At 42.4% G+C, this 21,408-nt stretch overlaps 1 protein-coding gene across 5 annotated transcripts in view; it reads right to left on the bottom strand.

Moving 5' to 3' along the window:
• Nucleotides 1–21,408, bottom strand: part of LIFR (LIF receptor subunit alpha) — a 115,967-nt gene that overhangs the window by 60,813 nt on the left and 33,746 nt on the right. Inside the window, exons 1-2 of one of the 5 annotated variants that reach the window (XM_043887141.1) lie at nt 15,242–15,313; nt 13,345–13,401 (exon numbers count right to left, since the gene is read on the bottom strand). The exons of 1 other annotated variant lie outside the window; for it this stretch is intronic. Coding sequence is in view for 1 of the 4 variants with exons in the window: in XM_043887140.1 (XP_043743075.1) it covers nt 15,242–15,914 (673 nt within the window). In the remaining 3 variants the exon portion in view is untranslated. Of the gene's footprint in view, nt 1–11,684; nt 11,770–13,344; nt 13,402–15,241; nt 16,499–21,408 lie in introns of those variants that run through there. 3 more of the 5 variants (XM_043887140.1, XM_043887142.1, XM_043887144.1) reach the window with 3 other exon arrangements.

Raw genomic sequence — 21,408 nt, 5'->3', positions numbered from 1 at the left:
AGCTGCTGTTTTTCTGAATTTCCTAGGAATTTTTTATACACTCTCATCCTGATGTTTCGTTCCTTGGGATCCTGACATTCCTGTCACTTTTGGTCATCTTCATTCCAGCAAGAACTTCCCTCTTAATTCAATAGCCTGTTCCTTATCAACTTCAGCATGTGACAATAAATTTGAGCACATCGTTCCAGTGCCTAAAATGCTTTGAAGGTTCCCACTGCTCCAACATCAGGGCCTTGTTCTGCCTGGCAGAATGAACCTCCACACTTCCACAGGCCTCAGGTCTCCTCCCAAACCACGACTCTAGGGAATGGCCCCTTCCACCCACCAACATTCTCCACCCCAACGCTTCCCAAGATTCAGAGGCCCCTGGAAGCTCCACCCTACTGAAGAGAGACATTCATCCACTCAAATCTCACCTCAGCCCAGCCATAACAGGAGTGACTTCAACAGCCTTCAAGAAATGTCAACAAGCATCTATCAGACAAATAAACTTGTTCTCCCCTGAAACACTCTACTACTACAGTAAAGGAACAACCTGAAGAACATTCCTTCTTATTCAAAAACATGTCAAGAGATCTTCAACATGCAAGAAAGCATGATATAAGCTCACCTTCAGAAAGAACCAGGAGCAGCTCCATTCCCCAGTCCATGCTTGCCCACACTCTTGCTGTATCAAAGGTTGTCTCTTCTTTTCTAAAAAATTCTAATCTCTTCCAACTGTTAGCCAAAAATCTCATTTCCTTGCTTATGTAATCAAAATACATTTTCATATGTTTACTGGTGATTTACAATGCTTTATTTGCAAACTGCTTGTTCTATCTTTTGCCTCTCTTTTAAATTAGGCATTATTCCTTACTGCTCAATTAGAAAGAAATATCACAATATGCACATGAACTCTATTATATACATTGCAAATATATATCCCAGTTTGCTTTCTTACTTTCCAGTGAAGTATCTGTTTGACTTTCAGACTTCTTAATTCTGTTCTTTATAGTTTTTGACTGTAAACTTCTTTCTCATGCAAAGATTCTATAAATTGTCACCTTTGAGGAATCTGTGAAATATCTAGTCCTTGTCACTGTCTTCAAGTACAATTAAGACTTTTAACATTTTAGACTTGAATCCATATGAAATTAAATGTGGTGAACAGTAAGGGCCAGGGACCGAGCTCTCCCCTCTCCCCATCAAGGTTAGCACGTGCCCCAATGTTGGTTATTAAATAACAGAATCCTTCCTCCACTGATTTGAGATGCAATTAGGACTCCATTCCTTCTCAACTTCCTTCATGGAAGTCCTTTAACCCTTCATCACACATTCTTTCACTGAACAGCATACTCTCTTCTTGTGGCTTTAACCATCACTCATAACTAATGTGCTAATGATAAAGAACCCGCCTGCCAGTGCAGGAGACGTGAGCGATGTGGGTTCTATCCCTGGGTCAGGAAGATCCCCTGAAGGAGGGCATAACAACACACTCCAGTATTCTTGCCTGGGAAATGTCATGGACAGAAGGAGGCTGGTGGGCTAGGATCCATACAGTGGCAGAGATGGACACAAAGGAAGCAACCTGGCATGGCATGGCGTAACTAATGACTTTTAAATATGTATTTCCAGAATTGTCATCCTCCCGGTTACAGACTAAGCATCGACTGGGCAACTCCTCATCTGCAGAAACCCATGCAAATGAGGTCCGTGAGGAAAGACAAAATATTCTGATGCTACATACCCACTAAGATATTTCACAGATTCCTCAAAAACTCCACATGTGCAGAATTAAAGTCACTTCCCCTTCCAAACCTACCCCTTGCCAAGTCCGATTCCCATGCACCGCACCAGCCTCTCCTGGGTCACTCAACTTCTCCCACTCCTCCTACCTATTCACCAGTTCTACCTCCAAAACATGCCTTGACTCTTTGCCCTGGAACGTACCCCTACTTCCACCCGCACTGCTCTGGTAGACCCTCATCAGAATCTCTGTCACAGGTCACTCACATCACTACCTGATTAACCCCATTGCCTTGGGCATGGGCCTCCCACACCCCACTGCCTTGGGCATGGGATTCCCACACAGTGGGAATCTTCCACATCTTCCACAGTGACTCACCTAGCTCTGAAGACCATCTAAGTTTCATCATTCATCCAAACTCTAGGCTGAATGCCGGGAGGCTTCACATCTACCGCCCTTCTACTCCTGTTCCTGGGGCATCTGTGCCTCCTGGCTCTTTCCAAGACCCTCATGTCCAGATACTGATGGTCTCCTATTGTTCCTGCTGCATCCTGTTGCATTTCTACTTTGGTCATTTATCACATCATACCAGGCATCTCAAAGATTATTCTTGCCCTCCTTCCCACCCCCATTAAAAGTACCCTAAGAGCAGAGATTTGTTTTAACAACACTCCTGAGTCTAAGAGAGCTTTATATGCAAAACATGTTTATTTAGTGAAGTGAACAAATCCACCCAAATGGCATCTTGGGCAAGGACTTACGATATTTTGATGACACCCAATTATTTCTTTACATTCTGAAGAGAAAGCTGAATGCTATGCTTTTGAATGCACCTATCCGCTATAGATAAATTTATGAATTAAAAGAACAGTATTGGCTCACACTGCTAGAGGATTTTAAAAAAAAACAGATGAAATGAAACTATCCTTAAAGCTCTTTCTAAACTCTAAAATGAAAAAATTGATTATTATGTCATAGTTCTGAGCTGCTGAAATGGTGGGTTTAGCTGCGTCAACCTCAATACGTAATTCATAACTACTATTTTTCAGATACCATGCATTGTTTATGTATTATTTATAATAGGCAAGGCACTATTTTAAGTTCTTCAAATCCAAGAGTGGATTTAATGCCCATAACAACATTATGGAGGTCGTATCATGATTGCCCTTCTTTGTATAACAAGAAAAAAGAGGCACAGAGAGGTTTCTGACATTTGCTTGAGGTCACACAGCTAGTCAGGAGTGGAACCTGGATTTAGATCCAGGTCTGGCTACAAATCTCATCTCTAGGCCATTACACTAAATGTGGAGCAGAAGTCACTGAAGTGGGGCAGTGGGTCCAGGGCTCCAGTCCCCATTCCACTCACTAGGTAGCAGGCATGGGGCCTTGGACAAAGCCCCTCATATCTCTAAAATCACACAGCTATGACCCAGGACCCTATAGCTGTTCTCCTCATGGGATACCTTATCTGTCATGTCTGTGAACTGGGAGATCTAGAATGTGAGCAGGAATGCTGCTCCCCAACCCTGGCCAGCTGAGCACTGTTCCTGGTGGAAATACCCCTCACTCTACCAAGCCCTTCCAACCATCACAGCAGGCCAAAGGTCAGGCAGTCAGTGTCAGGGGGCAACACGGCCAACAGCTACCATCTTACTATTCTCCTTACAGCTCAAAGTACATTTCCAATTGGTCAGCTATGACTCAGCAGGTGCTGAGACATACCACAAGGGCCAGGCTGATGAAGGGGGCGACGCTGGCCCCAGGAGTGCAGTGAGGATGGGAGAGCTGTGGTGGGCAGCCCCCAGTTAGCACCTTACTTCCATATTACCAACAGGCAGGAGAGTCTGGTAGAGTCACAGATCTTCAAGATTTTCACAAAGAGGCAGAAACGCAGGGTTTTTTTCCCCTTTAATGTGAAATCTTTATTTTTAAATGTTGGCAACTAATTCCTTCTTCAAAAATCAGTAGGTAAGCCAAACAAAACACATTTGCAGGCCAACTACAATTCTTAAGGCACCAGTTAGCAACCTGTTTCAGAATGCATCAGCATGAAAAAAATTCTTGTCTTGCTGTTGAAATAACCCTAAAATATAAACTGTTTGAAGACATATATTTCAGGGCACAGATATTGACCAAAATGTGCCTATATGTTTTCTTAACATTCTTTAGGATTGGAATTTGAAGATTCCCTTCTCCAAAAGAAGTCAAATACCTTTTCAATTGGTTGTATTCTTTAATTCCAGATTGTAATATCCTAGGCATCATTCTAGAATATGAATGCTTATCAAAAAAGCAAATGAAAACTGAAATAAAACCTTGAGCATCTGACCAGAGTTATAAGGTCTTCTAAGTATGAGGAAGCATAGCACTTACCTAATGTTATACTTGAGTCTTCAACATAAAGTGGAACAGAGTATGTCAAAACAGAACCTGAAATAATTGGCATTTGTCAAAACTATCCTGGAAAGGGCATTCAATCAGGACAGCAGATACTATCGACTAGAGACACGTAAGCTTGACGTTGATCCTAGACAAGATTATAAAATGTGTTAGGCAAGGAGCCCTAATTTAACGTAACCCAGTCCCACCTAATCCCTTACTTGACGACGCCAATGAGCTGGAAAAGCCAGTGTCAGCATCAGACACAAAGGGTTTGGCTCTGAAAAGACTTTTCCTGACATCTGAAAGGTGTTCATAAGCAAGATGGAGGGACACGGGTTGTATTAAAAGGGACGAGGGCTCTTTCCCCAAGTGATCAATCCTACCCAAGGGGTGCTAATTAATCTATGATGCCAAGCTAGATGAAGATTATGAAAAGATGTAGCAGAGTTCTGTTTTCCTTGACATTTTCATTAATGAAATGGAAGATGATATAGGAATCATATTCACCAAATTTGTGGACCAAAAAGTGTGTAAATAACAAATATACTGGATGTAATAATGAAGATTCTTACAATTAATTTAACAAACTAATTCAATAAGATAAATTTAGCATTAATAATTTCAGGGTCTCAAATAAAATGATGGTGATGATAACAATAACACATAAAAAATTGTATAGTTTGGAGGAGGTGTGACTTAACAGCAACATGTGGAAAAAAAAAAGTACTGGTTGATGAAGTGGGCCAATAATGTAATAGAACTGCCAAAATAACAAGAAGAGGGACAACTCTACTGTCTACTTATTTTATCATAATGTCTGAAATCTTGTCCTCTTGCGGTATTAAAATTGAGGGATTCATTTCTGGTCTAAAAAATTACTAAGTAGATAACCTAACATTAAAGTAATACTAATATAAAACATAAGCTATTACTGTTATCTTTATTACTGTCCAAATTATTATAAATTCTTACTTCAATATAAACAAATCTTTTCTCTCCACTGGTGCAATCTACTCCCTAATTTTTCCCCAGCTTTACTGGGATATAATTTGACAAACAAAACTGTATGGTTGTGAAGTACACAACGTGACGATTTGATATGTATGTGTACACTGTGGGATGATTCTCACAGCCAAGCTCATGTCACCTCACAGAGGCCTTCTCTTCTGGGTGCAGTAAAAATGTTTAGGATTTACTCTCGTAACACTTTTCAGGCATATAATACTGTACAGTAGTACCACCTATCAATTCCCAGACTTTATTGATCTTATAACTGAAAATTTTTGCCTTCTGACCAACATCTTTAGCTTAAGTGGCTACCTCCTCACTTCCACTTCACCTACTCCGTTTTATAACCACCCACACTGAGGATCACTTGAGCTTTTAAACTTTTAAGGGTAAGGCATCAGCAGACCTCTGTTTGAGAGCTTTATTATTTTGTTGTTGTTGTTGTTGTTTTCATTTATATTAGTTGGAGACTAATTACAATATTGTAGTGGTTTTTGCCATACATTGATATGAATCAGCCATGGATTTACATGTGTTCCCCATCCTGAACCCCCCTCCCACCTCCCTCCTTTAAACACACTGAACGCCTTCACCGACCAGCAAACTCTGGGAGAGAGCAAAGGACAGGGAAACCTGGCGTGCTGCACTCCCTGGGGTCGCTTAGAGTCAGACACAACTTAGTCACCCGACAGAAGTTTAAGAAAAAGGTGTGAGGGATTGAGCATGGTAAGAGCAGAGTCATTACTGCTGTTCATGTCATTATTAGGAAATACTGCCTCAATGTTATTAGGAAAATAAAGACAAATTTCTAGGGCCAGGCCTGGCTGGGGCCCTGGGGGGCATTTTCCCTTTGGTCTACACTCCTGCCAGGTTGCTGGCTTCTTGGATTCCAGGTTGTTGGATTCCCAGGCCTCCCTGACACAACACGGAGTCACCCTCTGAACCACTGGTCTCACATGCCTGAAACTTCCCCTGGCTTTCCCTGGCCTATGGAGAAGGCGCCAGCTGTCGTCACGGCAGGAGGCTCTCTGCTGTTCCGAGCCATCTAACTTCAGGCCTTTGCCCGCACTGGCCCTGTATTCAAGTTCCAACAAAAGCACCAGGCTCTGCTGTCCTCTGCATCACTGCACACCTTACCCTCTACCCAGAATGTCTTTCCCACCCCACTCTTCCTTATCCACTTAACCAGCACCAACTTGTCCTTCAAAACTCAGCTCATGCTGCTCCTGATCCAACCCTCCTCAGTGTTCTTCCCTATGGATTTCCCCAAACTGAGACAAATTTCAGTTGCCATGCATCCAGTGTGGTCTACCATGCAGCAGAATTAAGAAGCAAGTAAAAATATCAAATATTTCTTATGGCTTTTATCAAAAGCATAAAGACAAAAGGCAGATTACACCCACTCAGCAACATCTGTGGCCTCTTCTGTCGCTGTAAGCGTTTGAGTTTTTGATCCCAGCAATGCAGCCCATGGAATGCATGAATAGAGCAATCACAACTTTGACGATTTGTGAACTGAAAAGTTCCAAAACACAGTTGTCTGTAATTTTACTGAAGCTGGCATTTGAGAAAACACTGAGTTGGCTAAACTCTACACCTAGCCAACAGAGCCAACAGTCTAATGTCTACAGGTCAACACAGCTTTGTTGCTCTCCATTTACTATTACATACTCAGTATATCTCAAGACAGGTAAAGAGTATTCATGACAAGGGAGCCCCCCCACCCGAATAAAAAGAAGAAAGCCAATTGCTGGTTCCAGCAGAGGCCAGGGGAGCAGAGTGGGCCATGGGAAGCAGTGTTATAAATGGAAAAAATGTGAGATAAAGAAGGAATAAAATGTTGGCTTTGCTAGTGGCTCCAATCTGTGACATGACTTCTACATGCATTCTCCACAGGAATAACAAAAAAATGATATATGATACCATCTTATTAGGCTATATGAGAAAAATAAAATGCAAGGTCAGTATTTGTCATAAAGGTCCTAAGACATTTTTCATGAACACTGAGGGTTTCTTTTATATAAAAATATTTAAAGCTGCTACCAACTTTAAAAGATCTGACTCAAAAAAATTAATGTGTTTTGATATATTGTCAAATGGAAACCTCACTTTAAAATGCAGGTTTTATTGCCTCATGCTCAGTAAGACCATGTGCTGGAATTTTTCAAATGGTATATCCATGGATATCCATCCATCCTAAATTCATGAGTACGAACCTACTTCAGTAATTTTACATAAAATAATCTCAAAAAGGCATGTCCTTCACAGAAGATACATAGTAGCAATTTTAAGACTGTTAGCCCAGGATATTCTAACAGATGTGTAACAAGTGTCATCACTAAATCATGAGAGAATGTCAAGGTGAAATAACCTGGTCAGCACCTCATGTCCTTGGTGGAACAAGCAGGAGGCAATGTCTGTGTTCACTGAAAAGTAACATCACAACAGTTTCTTTCAAAATTGTAGGAGAGGAAATGAGGCCCGCTTGATTGTCAGCCGTGGTAACATAGCTTTGCTGAGTAGGTGTGCCTCCTGGCCTTGGACTGCCCTGGGCACTTTCCATGTCATTCAGCAGTGAGCATGTGTCTGCCCTGGGCACTGCTGCCTATTTGATGCCTACCCACTGACTGGGGGAAAAAAGCCCTCAATAGTTGTTGAATGAATGAATCACATGTCATTTTAACAACTCTATGAGTAAAAAAGATTGTATCCTGACATTCAAGAACTTATCATACAGGACTGTTAAAGACGATAACAAAAGGGGGAAAAAAGCTTTTGATTCAAAATAAAATCTCTTGGCAATGGAAAGGACTGCAGTTTTAAAGTAAATAATAACTTATTTCCCAGTGACCAGAAGCAATGAAATATTTCATCAGAATGCCCTAAAATGCTTCTTACAAGAGTTGATATAAGTTATTCGGCTAAGAAATTTGTCTTTGTAGGACTATTGGCCTTAATCGTAACAGAATTGTGAGGTCAAGGTAGTATTTACATACTAGCTATGGGCACCATGAGCTGGATATTATTATTCCCTTAACAGATAAGAAATCAGACACAGAACGTACCCAAGTTCACACAACCAATAGATCAAAAAGGGAATCTGGTCTCATTCCCTTCACTACAAAATATGCTTTAAATGTTGGAAATCCAGGAAACCAAAAATGGTTGTTGTTTAGTTGTTAAGTCTTGTCTGACTCTTTGGCGACCCCTATGGACTGTAACCCGGTAGACTCTAAAAATAGTAGTCACCTGTACTTTCAACACAAAACACATAGCATTTGGAGCATAGCCTTCCTGGCATTTTCCTACATAAAAGGTAGAAAACTGAGGCTCTGACTCACTTGAGCTTGCTTGAGCTCTCTCTCTGCCTCTTTCTTCAAGAACAAAAAAAACCACTCCTAGATCAACTTACACATACTGTTTTGCAGTTTGCTTTTTCAGTTTACAAACTTGGAATATCTTTCTACATCAATAAATACTTCCCTACCTCAGTGTCAATGAAGAAAGGGTTTTCCATTACATATGTATGCCACAATTTATGTAATCAATATCCCTATTATTGAGCATTTAAGTTATTTCTAGTTTATAACTATCATAAGCAAAGCTGCAAAAATAATTTTTGCAAATTAGAGGTTGGGTTTTTTGGTGTACTTTTCATGGAGGTCACCAGAATTTGGAGATGAGGTTTTTCCTAATTTGGGAGAGAACTCCCCCGGACAATTTTGAGACACCCCACTATGTGGGCTTCCCATCAAGGGACGAATCACTGTGCCAGGAGAAAGCAACTGACAGGAACATGGGCCCACATGCCTATGTAGGCGAGAACCACTGCTATAGATTGGTCTCCATACACAGGCTTAATTTTTTTTTCCCCTTAGCTTAAATTCCTAGTGGTGGAAATGCCTGACTAAGGGACATGGCACATTTTTGAGGCTTTCTATGAGTAATGCAAAATTACCCTCCTGGAAAGTTGTAACAATTGAAAATACCCACCAGCAGCATTCGAAAGTGACAATCCCCCAAACCTAATAGTTAGCAAGATTTGTTTTTGAACAGTCAAATCCCTATATGGCTCTAAGTTTTAAAAACAGTGAAACTCTTGATAAAACGTATCAAGAAAAAGAGCAGACAATGTGGACAATAAATGCTGGATTTTATAGTACACATGTTTTCAAATACAAAATATAGAACTTTGACAGCACATCCCAGCAGAATGAACAGAATGAATGTTAAAAAAATCTAGTGACACTGGGCTCTGAAAAGTGCCAAGCCAGTAAGACTCCACATCTTTGTCTGCCCACCTGGTTAATATCAGGCTTCACGGTTGGGCTCTAATAGTTAACATGCTCTATTGTTTACAAGAAAACAAACTCACAAAATTGGATATTCTCTCAAATTTTTAAGTACTATCTTATAGCTAAGGTGCAATCTTAAGTTCTCAAAATTCTTACATATTCACTTAGTCAATAAATATCTGAATGTCTACTGTGGGCTAGGCACTGTTCTATGGAGACACAGCAGTGAACCCCACAGATCCCCTGCTGTTCCAGAGTGGAGCGCAGAGCCCTGCAGTTAGGAATTAGCAAATCATAGTTACAATGCCAGTCTGGAACTACTGGATTCTTAGGCAAATGAGAACACCTCTGGGGCTTGGTTTCTTTAGCAGTAAACTTAAAGTTGACCAGAAGATCTAAGGCCCTTTCTGGCTCTTAAATTCTATACCTTCTTTGGTTTTGTTTGAATGCTTAAGCTCCTACCGCTCTTAAGTACTTTGCATTTTAAGCTATATATAGGACTACATATAGTCCTTCCTTAGAAATCAGAACCAGGCTCTCAGCCCCTTCCTCCCAGATTTTACATTTAGAGTGAAACTCTGGTGATCCAGATAATTTCAAGGGATAATACAGGATCAGGTTTCACGTGGATGAAGATTTATGCTCCCAATTTAACTGTTTCTTTGAAAAGGATCCTAAAATGTTCTTGTTCCTTCGCTTTTGCACTGCACTATAAACACTACAGCCAACATGAAACAGGACCAGTGGTGTGGCGGCTGGTCTCCAAGCCTGCGGCTGGGAGGCTGGCTCCCAGCTTTAAGGTGGCGTGCTGGCAGCTGCAGCACTGGGGTTGTGGTAGCCGAGTCTCAGCTCGCTCCAGCTTACCCGCACCCCCAATTCACAGGCACATTCTGTCTACAGAATGTCTACAACTCACTGCCCCACCAGCATTTCTAACAGGAGATATGGGGGCATGCCTTCTGCCACCACTTGTTATGTTCCACATGTTCCCACCACCACCATTTCAACTGTCCTCTGATCCAGGGTCTCCTTGGAGAAGCCTGCTTCTGCAAGCTGAGAGAGGAAGGCAAGGGGCCTCAGTATCCCAAGTCACCCTTAGGGAAGAACCACACACTGTCTACAAGCACTAGCACCTTTCTGGGGTCTTCCAGGATACTACCACTTAATAATACAGGTGCAGATTCTCAGCTCTGGGTATGTGATTTCAAGTCCTCCTCTGTACCTGCCCTACAAACCAGAAGAATGTGTAGAGGCAAGGTGTTCTCACATTTCTGCAAAAGTACGTGAAAAATTCACCTACTAAAAGGTTTTCTTCAACTTCCAACATAAAAGCATAAAACAGTAACTGATATACACAACCTCTGCCCACAGAAGCGAAAAGGAGCAGCCAGTACCAGTAAGAATGTATGTGTTGTCAATTGTAGACAATGGAAAGTCAACCTGGAAGTCCCGCATCTCTACAGTTCACAAAGGAAATGTAAAGGGAGCAGTACCGGTACTTTTGACTCAAGCGCCTCGGCCTGTACATGTTCCAGTGACCTATAAAACAGATGCTTACGGGCTTCAGTTAGTTTCCCTGGAGGGTTTTTGCTGCAAGGAGACTGACAAAAGACAAAAGGAACTTGATCTAAGATTTCAGAGTCCATCCTTTACCTAGCATGTGCATACAGCTCATGAGAGAATGCTGAAAGATAAAATCATCTTACATGGGAGCAACTTTTTGGGTTCAGGCATCAACCAATTAGAATAGGAAATAAAAATATCAAATCCCCTCATTCTGCAAGATCACAGCTCCTGATGTTGGACAGGACCCCAAAAGTCACAGTTAAGAAAAAGACAACAGATTCTAATTAGGCATCTACAACAATTGCTTGGCACAACACTCATTTCCCAAGATTTCAGTTAATCTAAAGGAACATATATTTAGAATGACAAACAAGTTAGAAGTTGGGAAGAGGAAATACCACAGTTCCTGATACACCCTAAAATAGAACAGGCACACATTCTTCCTGTGAGAATAAAAGTACCTGCATAAAGTACATATATTTTATGGGCTCATTAGTCTGTAATCTGCCCCCAAAGAATTCAAACATTCACTATACTAAAAAAGGCCTCCCAAAGTTTTACACTTAAGCAAAGGGCTAATACACTGAAATCAAAGATGGAACTTCTGACTGAATTACTCAGAAATCACTATAATGTCCTGGAAAATTAGGCACATTTTTAAGGCTTCATAGTTTAATTTCAGGGTACAAAAACAAAATGCAACTCACTTAAAGCAACAATGTGAGAAGATGCTTTAACAGTGGGATGGATCTGGTAACGTCAAGGGCCACAGCCAAGATGGAGAAAACTCAGTTCAAAGACTCCCAAATCTAAGTATTTTGAGAAAAACCAGACAAGATTATTTTTTAAATTCTCTAATTATTAGTTAATTCTCTAAATATTCACAGCACATCATGACCCAGGCTAAGCAATGAAGAAGCAGCAGATCCACACCTGCCCTCCTGGAGCTTCCAGGTGGAGGAACCCCACCATCCAAGGTCTCTCTCCCACGTCACTGAAACTTCCTTGCCATTTGCAAATGCCCAAGACACCCATCCCAGCGCCTTTCTGATCAGAAACTCCAGCCACACTGGCGGCCGTCTGTTCCCCTGGTGTGTGAGGCTCGGTCCCACCGCCTGGCCTTTGCACAAGCCATGCCCTCCGCGTATGTCATGCCCTCTGCCTCAGCCACCACTCCTCCAGATCTCCAAGAACACACTCAACTCTCGGTTTAAATTTCTTCACCTCAGAGAGGCTTCCAGAACTGCTCAGTCTAAAACAGCGGCCCCACCCTGCCCCTCTTTATCCCAGCAACCCTATTTTATCACTTCCCTAGCACGTCTCACTCTCTGACCTTATTGTCTTTATTGCTTCTCAGCTTTTTATCCATCTCCCTCACTAAGAGGTGAACTCATTAGAATGGGGTCTCTGTCCTGTGCATTGCTACCTTCTCAGTCTCTAGAAAGTTGCCTGGGATGTAACGATGCTCAGAAAATACTTATTTAAGAAGAGCAAACACAGCCAATGTTAGCAGTTTTGTACCACAATGACAGGTATTAAATAACAAAGAAAAAACAAAACACCTTAAACATGAAAAGGTTTCCCTGGTCATTTAAAAAAAGGATTATTATAGTTTCTTACATTAGCTATAAAAACACTTTCAAAAATAAACATAATGGAAATATAAAGCTCAACAATGAATAATACTCAAATTTTATAATGTATTTGGCTCAACTGCTAGCATTAGTCTTACTTCTACAATTTATTGCTTTAAGAGCACTCTAAGAGACCTCAATTTTTAATTTAGAAAGGCCAAATATTTTCTAAAAGCACACTCCTCCTTAAGAGTTACGTGTAACCTTCTCCCAAAGTGTACAATTTATAAACATATAGCAACATTAAAATATGAGATACCAGTGATCATTTGCAGAAGGCAGGGGTGTCGGTGCCTAATGGCAAACAAGTTTTATAAAACACAACCTGCCTTTACCTCCAACCTAACCAAAAATATGAACCTCTTCTCTATGTTCAAAATATTTAAACTCCTAAGAATTTTTCTTGCAGATTACTCTTAAAATTTTATATCTGTTCTATTTCTTTTGTTGAGACAAAGAGCTAAGGTGTTAATCAAGGAATGCCACCTTAGTAACTGGCCCTGGTGTCTCCCACTTCACCACAAAGACACCAGAGACCCTTATGGATCACTTTGAAATTATATAAAAGGAAAGAGTGTACACTGGAGACAAGGGGCATTTATTTCCTGGAACATGATGCAAAGAAATGTTACCATTGCCTTTGGGAATAATTGAAATTCACTTAAAAACCTCAGAAACTAATGTTTTACAACAGTTCTACAACAAAATAGTAGAAACAATCTACTACACATACCTCAATAAAGAAGAGGTTAAATAAATGATGGCTCATCCTTAATGGAGTACTCCGCAGCTGTTGGAGAATGAGACAGCTCTTAGGTACCGATGTAGAGACTGCCAAGATTTAGTACTCTGCGGGGAGGGAAAGGGAGGGCGGGGAGCTGGTGCAGAACAGAGTACACAATGTGTCCTCAATTGTGGAAAGACAAATAAAAAGAACACATACAAAATGTTTATACTAGCATAGGCTTTATCTGGAAAGATATACACAGGGTCCTGGGGAGAACCGGGTGCAGTGGAGGGGCGGGGGGTGGGGAGAGGAGATACGCTTTTCACTCCATAGCTTTTTATACATGCTGAATCTTCTAGAGGGCGCACAGGCAGCTGGTCCCACAAATAATGGTGATAAATTTTAATGTTATAATAATTTATATCATTGCCAACATATTATTGAACAATGACCATCAATAGGCGGAAGGTTTCAAAAATCACAGAAGTTCGTTCTCTTTGACAGCAAAGTTCCTGATCCTTATTCCCCAGAAAAGAATCCAACTCTCCAGTAATTAGAGGTGAGCTTGTGATCTCACCTATTACAAAGAAAATAAACCTCAATTCAATGCTTGTAAGGGAAATTTAAATCGAGCTTGTAACTACCTAATGAAGTCTCCAAATCAACAGTTTCCCCTTGGCTATAAAACAGAAAGTCAACCTATGAAACAAGTAAGAGGACAGTGTTTTTAAAAACATACTCTATACTTAGGTTTCCTTTCCCCTGCCAGGCTAAGACAAGGAAGCCTCTGATATTAGTGAAATGTGATTTCAGATCTGTGGCAAAATCAGCATTTAAGGGAAGGGACAAGCATCATTTGCACTAAGCAAACGCTTTCACTTTTCTAGGAAGGGGAATTTGCTTTAAATTTAATTTAGGCATCATTTTTGGACCTCTGACTAAATGATAGTACTAAGTCACTTCACTTTACTCCAAAACACATTTTTTTAAAGTTAAATATAAATCTAAAACTGAAAACAAATCAGAAGGCAAACTTTAAACTGAAACCTTTCTGTCAGAAAATGTACCTTAAATGAACACATTAAAACATGCAGAGAAATTCATTTCCATACAAATGCTATTGAGTAGCAGCATATATGCTCTATCAATATTTGAGTGCAATAACACAGCCATACAAAAAGGAGCACAGAGGTACCCAACCGCAAATAAAACACCTCATATATTTTTGGAAGCCAAAGGTGGGGATGAGGAAGGTGGAGACTAGAATCACATTATTCAAGGCGTAAATTCACAACATGTGAAATGCAGAATTTTCTGTCGGTCAGAACTTAGGATTCCAGCTGTCTTTTGAAACGATGCATTTAAAATCGGAATCTATTATGAAGCCTAAGTTTGACGGTCAACTCCTTAAACTCTGGATTCAATCAGTATAGCACCTTCGGATACAAGCACATAAAATAAAGGTAAATCAAAATACACCATGAATACAGAAGGGACAGCGAACTAGCTTTAATGCAGAGATGAGGCACGGGGGTCACTCGGTTGATTACATCACTTAAGAAAAATAAAATTAAAGCTCCTTCCCATCCCCCAGGTAGCCTGTGGCCTCAGAACTTCTGACCTACGAGCGGCAGAAGTTCGCGGCCGGGGAGTCGGCGTCCTCCGGGAGCCCGGGTGGCCCAAGGGCGCGGAGAGCGGCGAGAGCTGGTGCGCCCCATCCCCCGCCCCGGTCACTCCTCTCGGGCGCTCCCGGACCGCGGAGCCGAAGCCGCCCGCAGCGCTGCCCCCGGCCCCGCGCCGGCCGCCCGGCGCCCGCGACGATGCGCCCAGGGGACCCGGCTCCGGGGTCTGCGGCTCCCACTCCCCACGCCTCGCGCCGCGCCCACCCGCTCCCAGTACTCACGGGCCGCTCGCGCGCCGCTATCTAGCCATCCTCGGCCGCCGCCCGGGGGCTGCCCGGAGTTCGCAGTCGCCCGTGGGCTGGAAGCGTGGAGGAGGGGGGCCGAACACCACCCGCCGCCTCCGCCGTCTCGCCTCCCCCAGTCCCAGCGCAGGGCTGCAGCAGGCGACCGCGGGCGAGGGGTGGCCCGCTGCCCTCCGCGAGCCCCAGGAGACGCCGCCGCCGCCACAGACGCGCGGAGGCAACAGTAACGGCCACCGCCACTGGCGAGACGCTCCAGCCCCGACTGCGGCGCGCGGGGGCGGTGCCTGCACGCCGCTCGGCGGGGGGCGCCGCTACCCGGGTCCCGGCCCCGCCCCCGGCCCCGCCCCGCGCACCCCCGCCGGAAGCCGCCCGCGCGCCCCCGCCGTCGCCCCTCGGCGGGGCCGCGCGCGTCCGGCGCTCGTCGCGGGGCCGCCCCCGGGAGCCGGAGAGGAGCGGCCGCGCTCGGGGCTCCAGCGCCGAGGGTGGTGCTTCCGCGGAGAGTCCCGTCGCGAGGCCCATCTTGGAAGGTCACGGAAGAGTCGCGGAGAGGAGCGGCCTGGCCTGTGCAAATGGTCGGGAAGGCAGGCCTAGCGCGCGGCGGCCCTGCGAGGAGAGCGGCTCTCGAGACCGTGTCAAAGCGCATTGCAAACATTGCCTGGAGGAGAGGACGACCTGCGGCCGTGTTTTAGCTTCCTCTGTAAATACACTCGAAAACTAGCCTCTACGCGGGGGCGCGGATGGTTGGGGGCGGGGGGGGAAGGACAAGGGGAGCGATTGCTTAGATTTTATGAATAACTTAAAATGCTCCCAGGGCTGGGGCGCTGCAGCTCCGGGCACTTTCCTCCTGCCCACGCAGGGCTCGCTCGGCCGGAGAGGGCCTGCGGGGGCATTCGGAGTCATCTAGTCTTGCCTGCAAGGCGTGGTGGGCTTATTTGTGCGGAGAAAAAACGGATCTCTTAATGGGGTGAGATTTTTCCTCCTTGCATTGTTCCCATTTCCGCAGTTTCACTTGGCCTCGGTTTTCGTCCAGAGTAATGCACCAAATGTAATTAGCTGGAGAGTGTTTGATGGCGCAGAATCATGGTTTGAAGATGTTTACCCTCTATGCCGGACGCGTTTGATGATGTTCTCTTCAGCACAATTAATTTTGCAAAGTTCAGAAATGTGCCAGATGGAGCCCCTGGCACGCAGAGTCACAGAGCTCTGCAGACACACCTTCAATAGGAAGCCAACTTGTTTGTTTCATTTGTGATTTATTTGATGCACCAGCACACGGGCCAACGTGTTTTTATAAGAGACCTTTGGATGAAATTCCAAAGCAATTTCTAAATTGGCAAAACGAACCTTATTTTCTGAGGCAATATTTCCCTGTTGATAATGTAACTAAAAATGGGCAAGAAAACACCATCAGGTACACTGAAAAATAGTCTCCCTAAATGAAAGTGTGTGTTTCACAGTAAGACATGGACCCCACTTGTGTTCTAACGGCCAGCTTTATCCATATGCGTATTTTAAACGCCAAAACTAATGCTTCCTATTATCTCTGAGACCTTGTTTACAAAACAGATTTCCAGTATGTGTACCTGAACCCCTGTTTAAGATGCTGTTTTTTGTGTTACCTTGGTTCTTGAGTCCTTGGTGGTTTGGGACATTTATCTCATTTTAAAAGATTTTAATGGATGAAGGGGTTCAACAAAGCGTCACAGGTGCCTAGAGTCTAAGAAAATTGTGATGTAGCCCCTACATGAGGTGGAGAAATTCCTTTTGTGGGGAAAAATCATAGTTAGTTTTTAAGCATATTACATAGAATGCTTACTTCTGTGACTTAGACATAGAAACTCTTGGGGGAATAATAATGCCTAGCAACGATTGGATACACTCTGTACCTGGCACCATCCATCAGCTCTTTTAACCTGCACAACTTACTTGTAAAACAGGTACTGTTATCACACCTAGGGGTGCGTTGATGCAGATTTTATGAGAAATTTATGCAATTTGGGTGGTCCTTCCAAAGAAAAAGGAAAAACAAAACAATACAGCACACCCAGGCTGCTCCAGCACCACCCAACCCGAGGGAAAGTGACAAAGGGAAAACTGAAAGGGAAAGAGATCTCAGTCTCAGCTGATGGTGGTTAAAATATCTTACTTTTGCCAATTGTACAAAAACACAACCATGTGAATGTATTGCCTTGTCTCCTGCCAGGGACTTGGATGTGGGGCTGGAACAATGCCTTAAAGCTTATGCTTTAATTAAATTCAGAAAACCTGCCTCTAGTGCACACCCCCATATCACAAGTCAGGGAACTCAGGAACTTGACACAGTTTTCAAGGAGCACTCCAGACCCACATCATACCGAGGTCTGGTTTGAAGAGCCATGTTACACACACGTTTCATGAGAAAAAGTAGATTTTATATTTCCAGAAGAAAGCAAGGGCTTTAAAAATATGTTAGCAATTTTCTGATTACAACCAGAAACTCAGTTTTTGCAGCACTTCATATGGTCCTGCTGAGTTGATAGTAGGAAATTTTCCTTAATGATTGTATAAAAGATGGATTAACCACTTTGGATTCTTAAAGGAATTTCAACTTAATTTCAAGTGCCACGGATTGACACTGTTATCTCCCTTGTCATAGACAAGTCTGTTTTGTAAATACTATTTTATATAATAATTAAGTTTGTAAACAAAAGACATATTGCAAATAAATATCAAAACATGTTTGTGTTTGATGCTTATATTGTATAATATGAAGAGTCTGATAGTAGTTCTTATTCAGTGTTTGTGTTGAACAAATAAAGAAGGAAATGGAAATGACTACATAATTAGAAGCAAGAAGCTAAGTTGTATAATAAGCTAAAATTGAATGGGAATAAAGAAGCAAAATGTTGAACATAAAGTACTTGTTGGGTAGCTCAAATTGATTTCCTTGTTAACTATTTTACGCCCAAGATTTGTGTTCTTCCTTCTAGCTATTCCCCCTGCTTTTCTATTTTGTTCATTTCTTTCTTTTTTTTCGTAAATAAGATTTCGTTTGAAATGTTTAAACATAAAGATAATCTTTAAGTGAAACAAAAATCATCACCACACCTGTAATGAAAATTTGGGAAATGAAAGGCTTTGTTATTTGAAAGGATCCATCACTCACAAAAGCAGCAAATGTGAGATGATGGGGTTTTGTTATTAAATTACTCATATCTTGGCTCCCGTGCAGGCTTCTTGGGCTGTGTGATCTAACACGTGTGCTGTTATCAATCAGTGGGACAAGATAGGGCTTTCTTCCTGGAAGAAATTTTGGAACCAAATAAAACTACAAATTAAGCATAATTATTACCCAGACAATAGGTGAAATGAGTGATGCCATTCTTCATTTTAAGCCTGACTGATAAATGTAGACTTAAATTGGTTTATTTTAGAAAGTAGTTTTGGGCAAGGTACAAAACTTTAGATATATGACAAGATACATGAGAAAAATCAGCTAATTTTCTGTCCGTGTTATGTTCTGAGTAACCAAAGTAGTTTGAAATGTGGTGTGAGGGGCATGAAAAATGCAATAAACACCATGAAAGATATCTTCCTGGGATTCTGTTTAAAATATTCTCTTTCAAATAGAAAGATTTTGGGGGTGTTATGTAAACTGTTTTGGTTTATATCCTCAGCATGGCCCCAACAAGATTGTATTTTGTCTTTTGCTTATTTTTACCAAAGCCTTCTCCCAAGGAGACTTCAGGTGATTTACAATGAAAAACAAATATATATTTTTTTTAAAAAAAAAGGAAAAAAACTTCTGGCTAAGACAAACAATAGCATTTGAGCACAAAACTTAGCTCCAGGCTTCCTCACAGCCAAATGAAGTAGGGGGAAATGAAGATTTTTGTAACTCTTATTGTTAAGTGCAAGGAATGGCAAAGTGGAGTTTATTTTGAAGAAAGTCTTTCCTGGCTCACACTGGGAGAGAAATTTGTCATAAGGGTCCTTATATGATGGATATTCCAGAGTCTTAAGATACAACAGGACACTACAATCCACATCAATGGTTTCAGCCATTCTTTGATGGCAGGCAGAGCCGACATTTTTTTTTTCTCCATGGTGGAAACCTTTGAAATTGCTATTGTCGTAAGTGGAGAGACTCATACAGGGTTATTTTCTTTCTTTTAATACTGCGCCATTGTAAAGTAATTAGCCTCCAACTAATAATAAGTGGAAAAAAAAAAATACTGCCCTGTGAAGGCAAACCAAGGACATCAAATCTTGGTTTCCCCAGTTTCTTTATGAAAAGAGCTTATTTAAAATACCTATCAAGGTGGCAGAGAAGACAAATCAATTAATTTCTATAAAGCCTCTTATTGCACTGTGTTGAACATGCTACAGTTTTCCTCAGACAAGGTGTGTGTGTATCATTTTTCCTCTTCTCTTATAATGTCTATCATGGTAAATCACCTCAGATCCCTTTTGGAAGACTGCATGGAGTATATGCCTGACACTAAGCAATAAATATTAACTACAAATTGTATCCTTATTACCACTTCTACTATCACTTCTAAATCAATCAAAGCAGGTAGATGAGTCTCTTTGGGACTACCTGTGGTAGTTAGGTGGTTATAAATGCTGTTATCCTCAGTGGGTAAAGCTTAGAGATTGATTTGAGGAGCACTGGGTGAGGAGGGTCCTTTCCCCCAACAGACTAACACTTAGTTAATTTCCTGGTAGAGCCAGGCTTCCCAGTGGCTCAGTGGTAAAGATTCTGCCTGTAGTGCAGGAGCCACAGGTTCAATCCCTACCTAGGGATGATCCCCCGGAGGAGGGCATGGCACCCCACTCCAGTATTACTGCCTGGAGAATCCCATGGACAGAGAAGCCTGGTGGGCCCCAGTCCATGGGGTTGCAAAGAGTCGGACACCGCTAAAGCGACTGAGCACAAGATCTGTCACCCCAAGAATCCTATTAACATTAATCTTACAAAAAAAATGTTAATCTTACACGTCTGAGAGGTTAAACATCTTAAGCTGTTGAGGTTACCTATGAACCAGAGCCTAGGGTGGGGGTGCCAGGGATGTAGAAGGAGCCTCTGAAGACCAGCAGCAAACCCTCACCTGGAATGAACCCTGCCCCACTGCTCTGCTCTGCTGCAATCTCCTTCCCTCCAGCCGGATACCAATAAATTACTGTCTTGAGTGAAACTTCACTTCAAAGCCTTGCCTTCCTCTCCCTCATTTTCTTGTTTTTCTTCCTGCCTCTTCCGTCTTCTCATTTCTGCTTCTGTTTCCACTCACACCACACATCTTATCTTTTGATCCTCCATCCCTTCAACTTGTAGCTCTTCTTTTTGACTTACCAAGTTCTCTCTTCTGTTCTTGCTTGTCTCTTTCTTTCCCTATATTCTTTATCTGTTGTCATTGAGGGGCAAAGCAAGACATTCAAATTGACGCAATGCTATTCCATATAGTCCATCATAGACCCAGAATCCTGTGCGGTTACTCTCAGTTGAGCTAATGGATCCTGCAGAAGAGCTATTTACTCCAATCTTGGTGGTGATATTAAGCCCATTATTTAATTTGTTCCTACAGTTACTGCACTCAGTGTGTTGCCAGAGGCATCTTGCACAGATGGAGAGAGAAGCCAAAAGATTAAGGAATTGAGCTGAGGTCAAGCCAGAGGTAGTGGAGTGGTTCGAAATTGGACCCAAATTCCTTAAATCCTTGAATATATTATTCTAACTAATGCACTTAATCCACAGCCTTCGATGTTCTGTACAAGACCAAAAAAAATCTAAAACCGAAAGAGAGTTTTTGTTTCCAGTTTCTGACTGTGGAGAGTTTTTAATGGTTACATATTTGCCAGCAGAGCTAACTCAAGGTCTCTAACGCATCAGGTAGCTGAAAAATAATGAGTCAGTTATATAATTAATTTTAATAACTGCAGTGTCCCTGGGGTTTCCTCTGGGCACCTCACCTGGTACACTGCCTGGGTCTCACATCGGAAAACAAAAGTGGCCATCACTATGGAAGCTCCAGCCAATAGGGACGTTGCTGTTGATGATTTCCGTGCTGGAACTTAAGGTAACTGAGGACAACACTCTCAAAAGAGAAGTCCACAGCTCTCAGATTCTCTTCTGCGACATGCCCAAGAAATCTGAGGTTTCTGACTAT

The sequence above is a fragment of the Cervus elaphus genome, chromosome 25 (genome assembly GCF_910594005.1).
Source record: "Cervus elaphus chromosome 25, mCerEla1.1, whole genome shotgun sequence".
NCBI classification, from domain to species: domain Eukaryota; kingdom Metazoa; phylum Chordata; class Mammalia; order Artiodactyla; family Cervidae; genus Cervus; species Cervus elaphus.
Note: the sequence above shows the minus strand (reverse complement) of the source record. Positions and strands in the feature narration are given on the sequence as shown.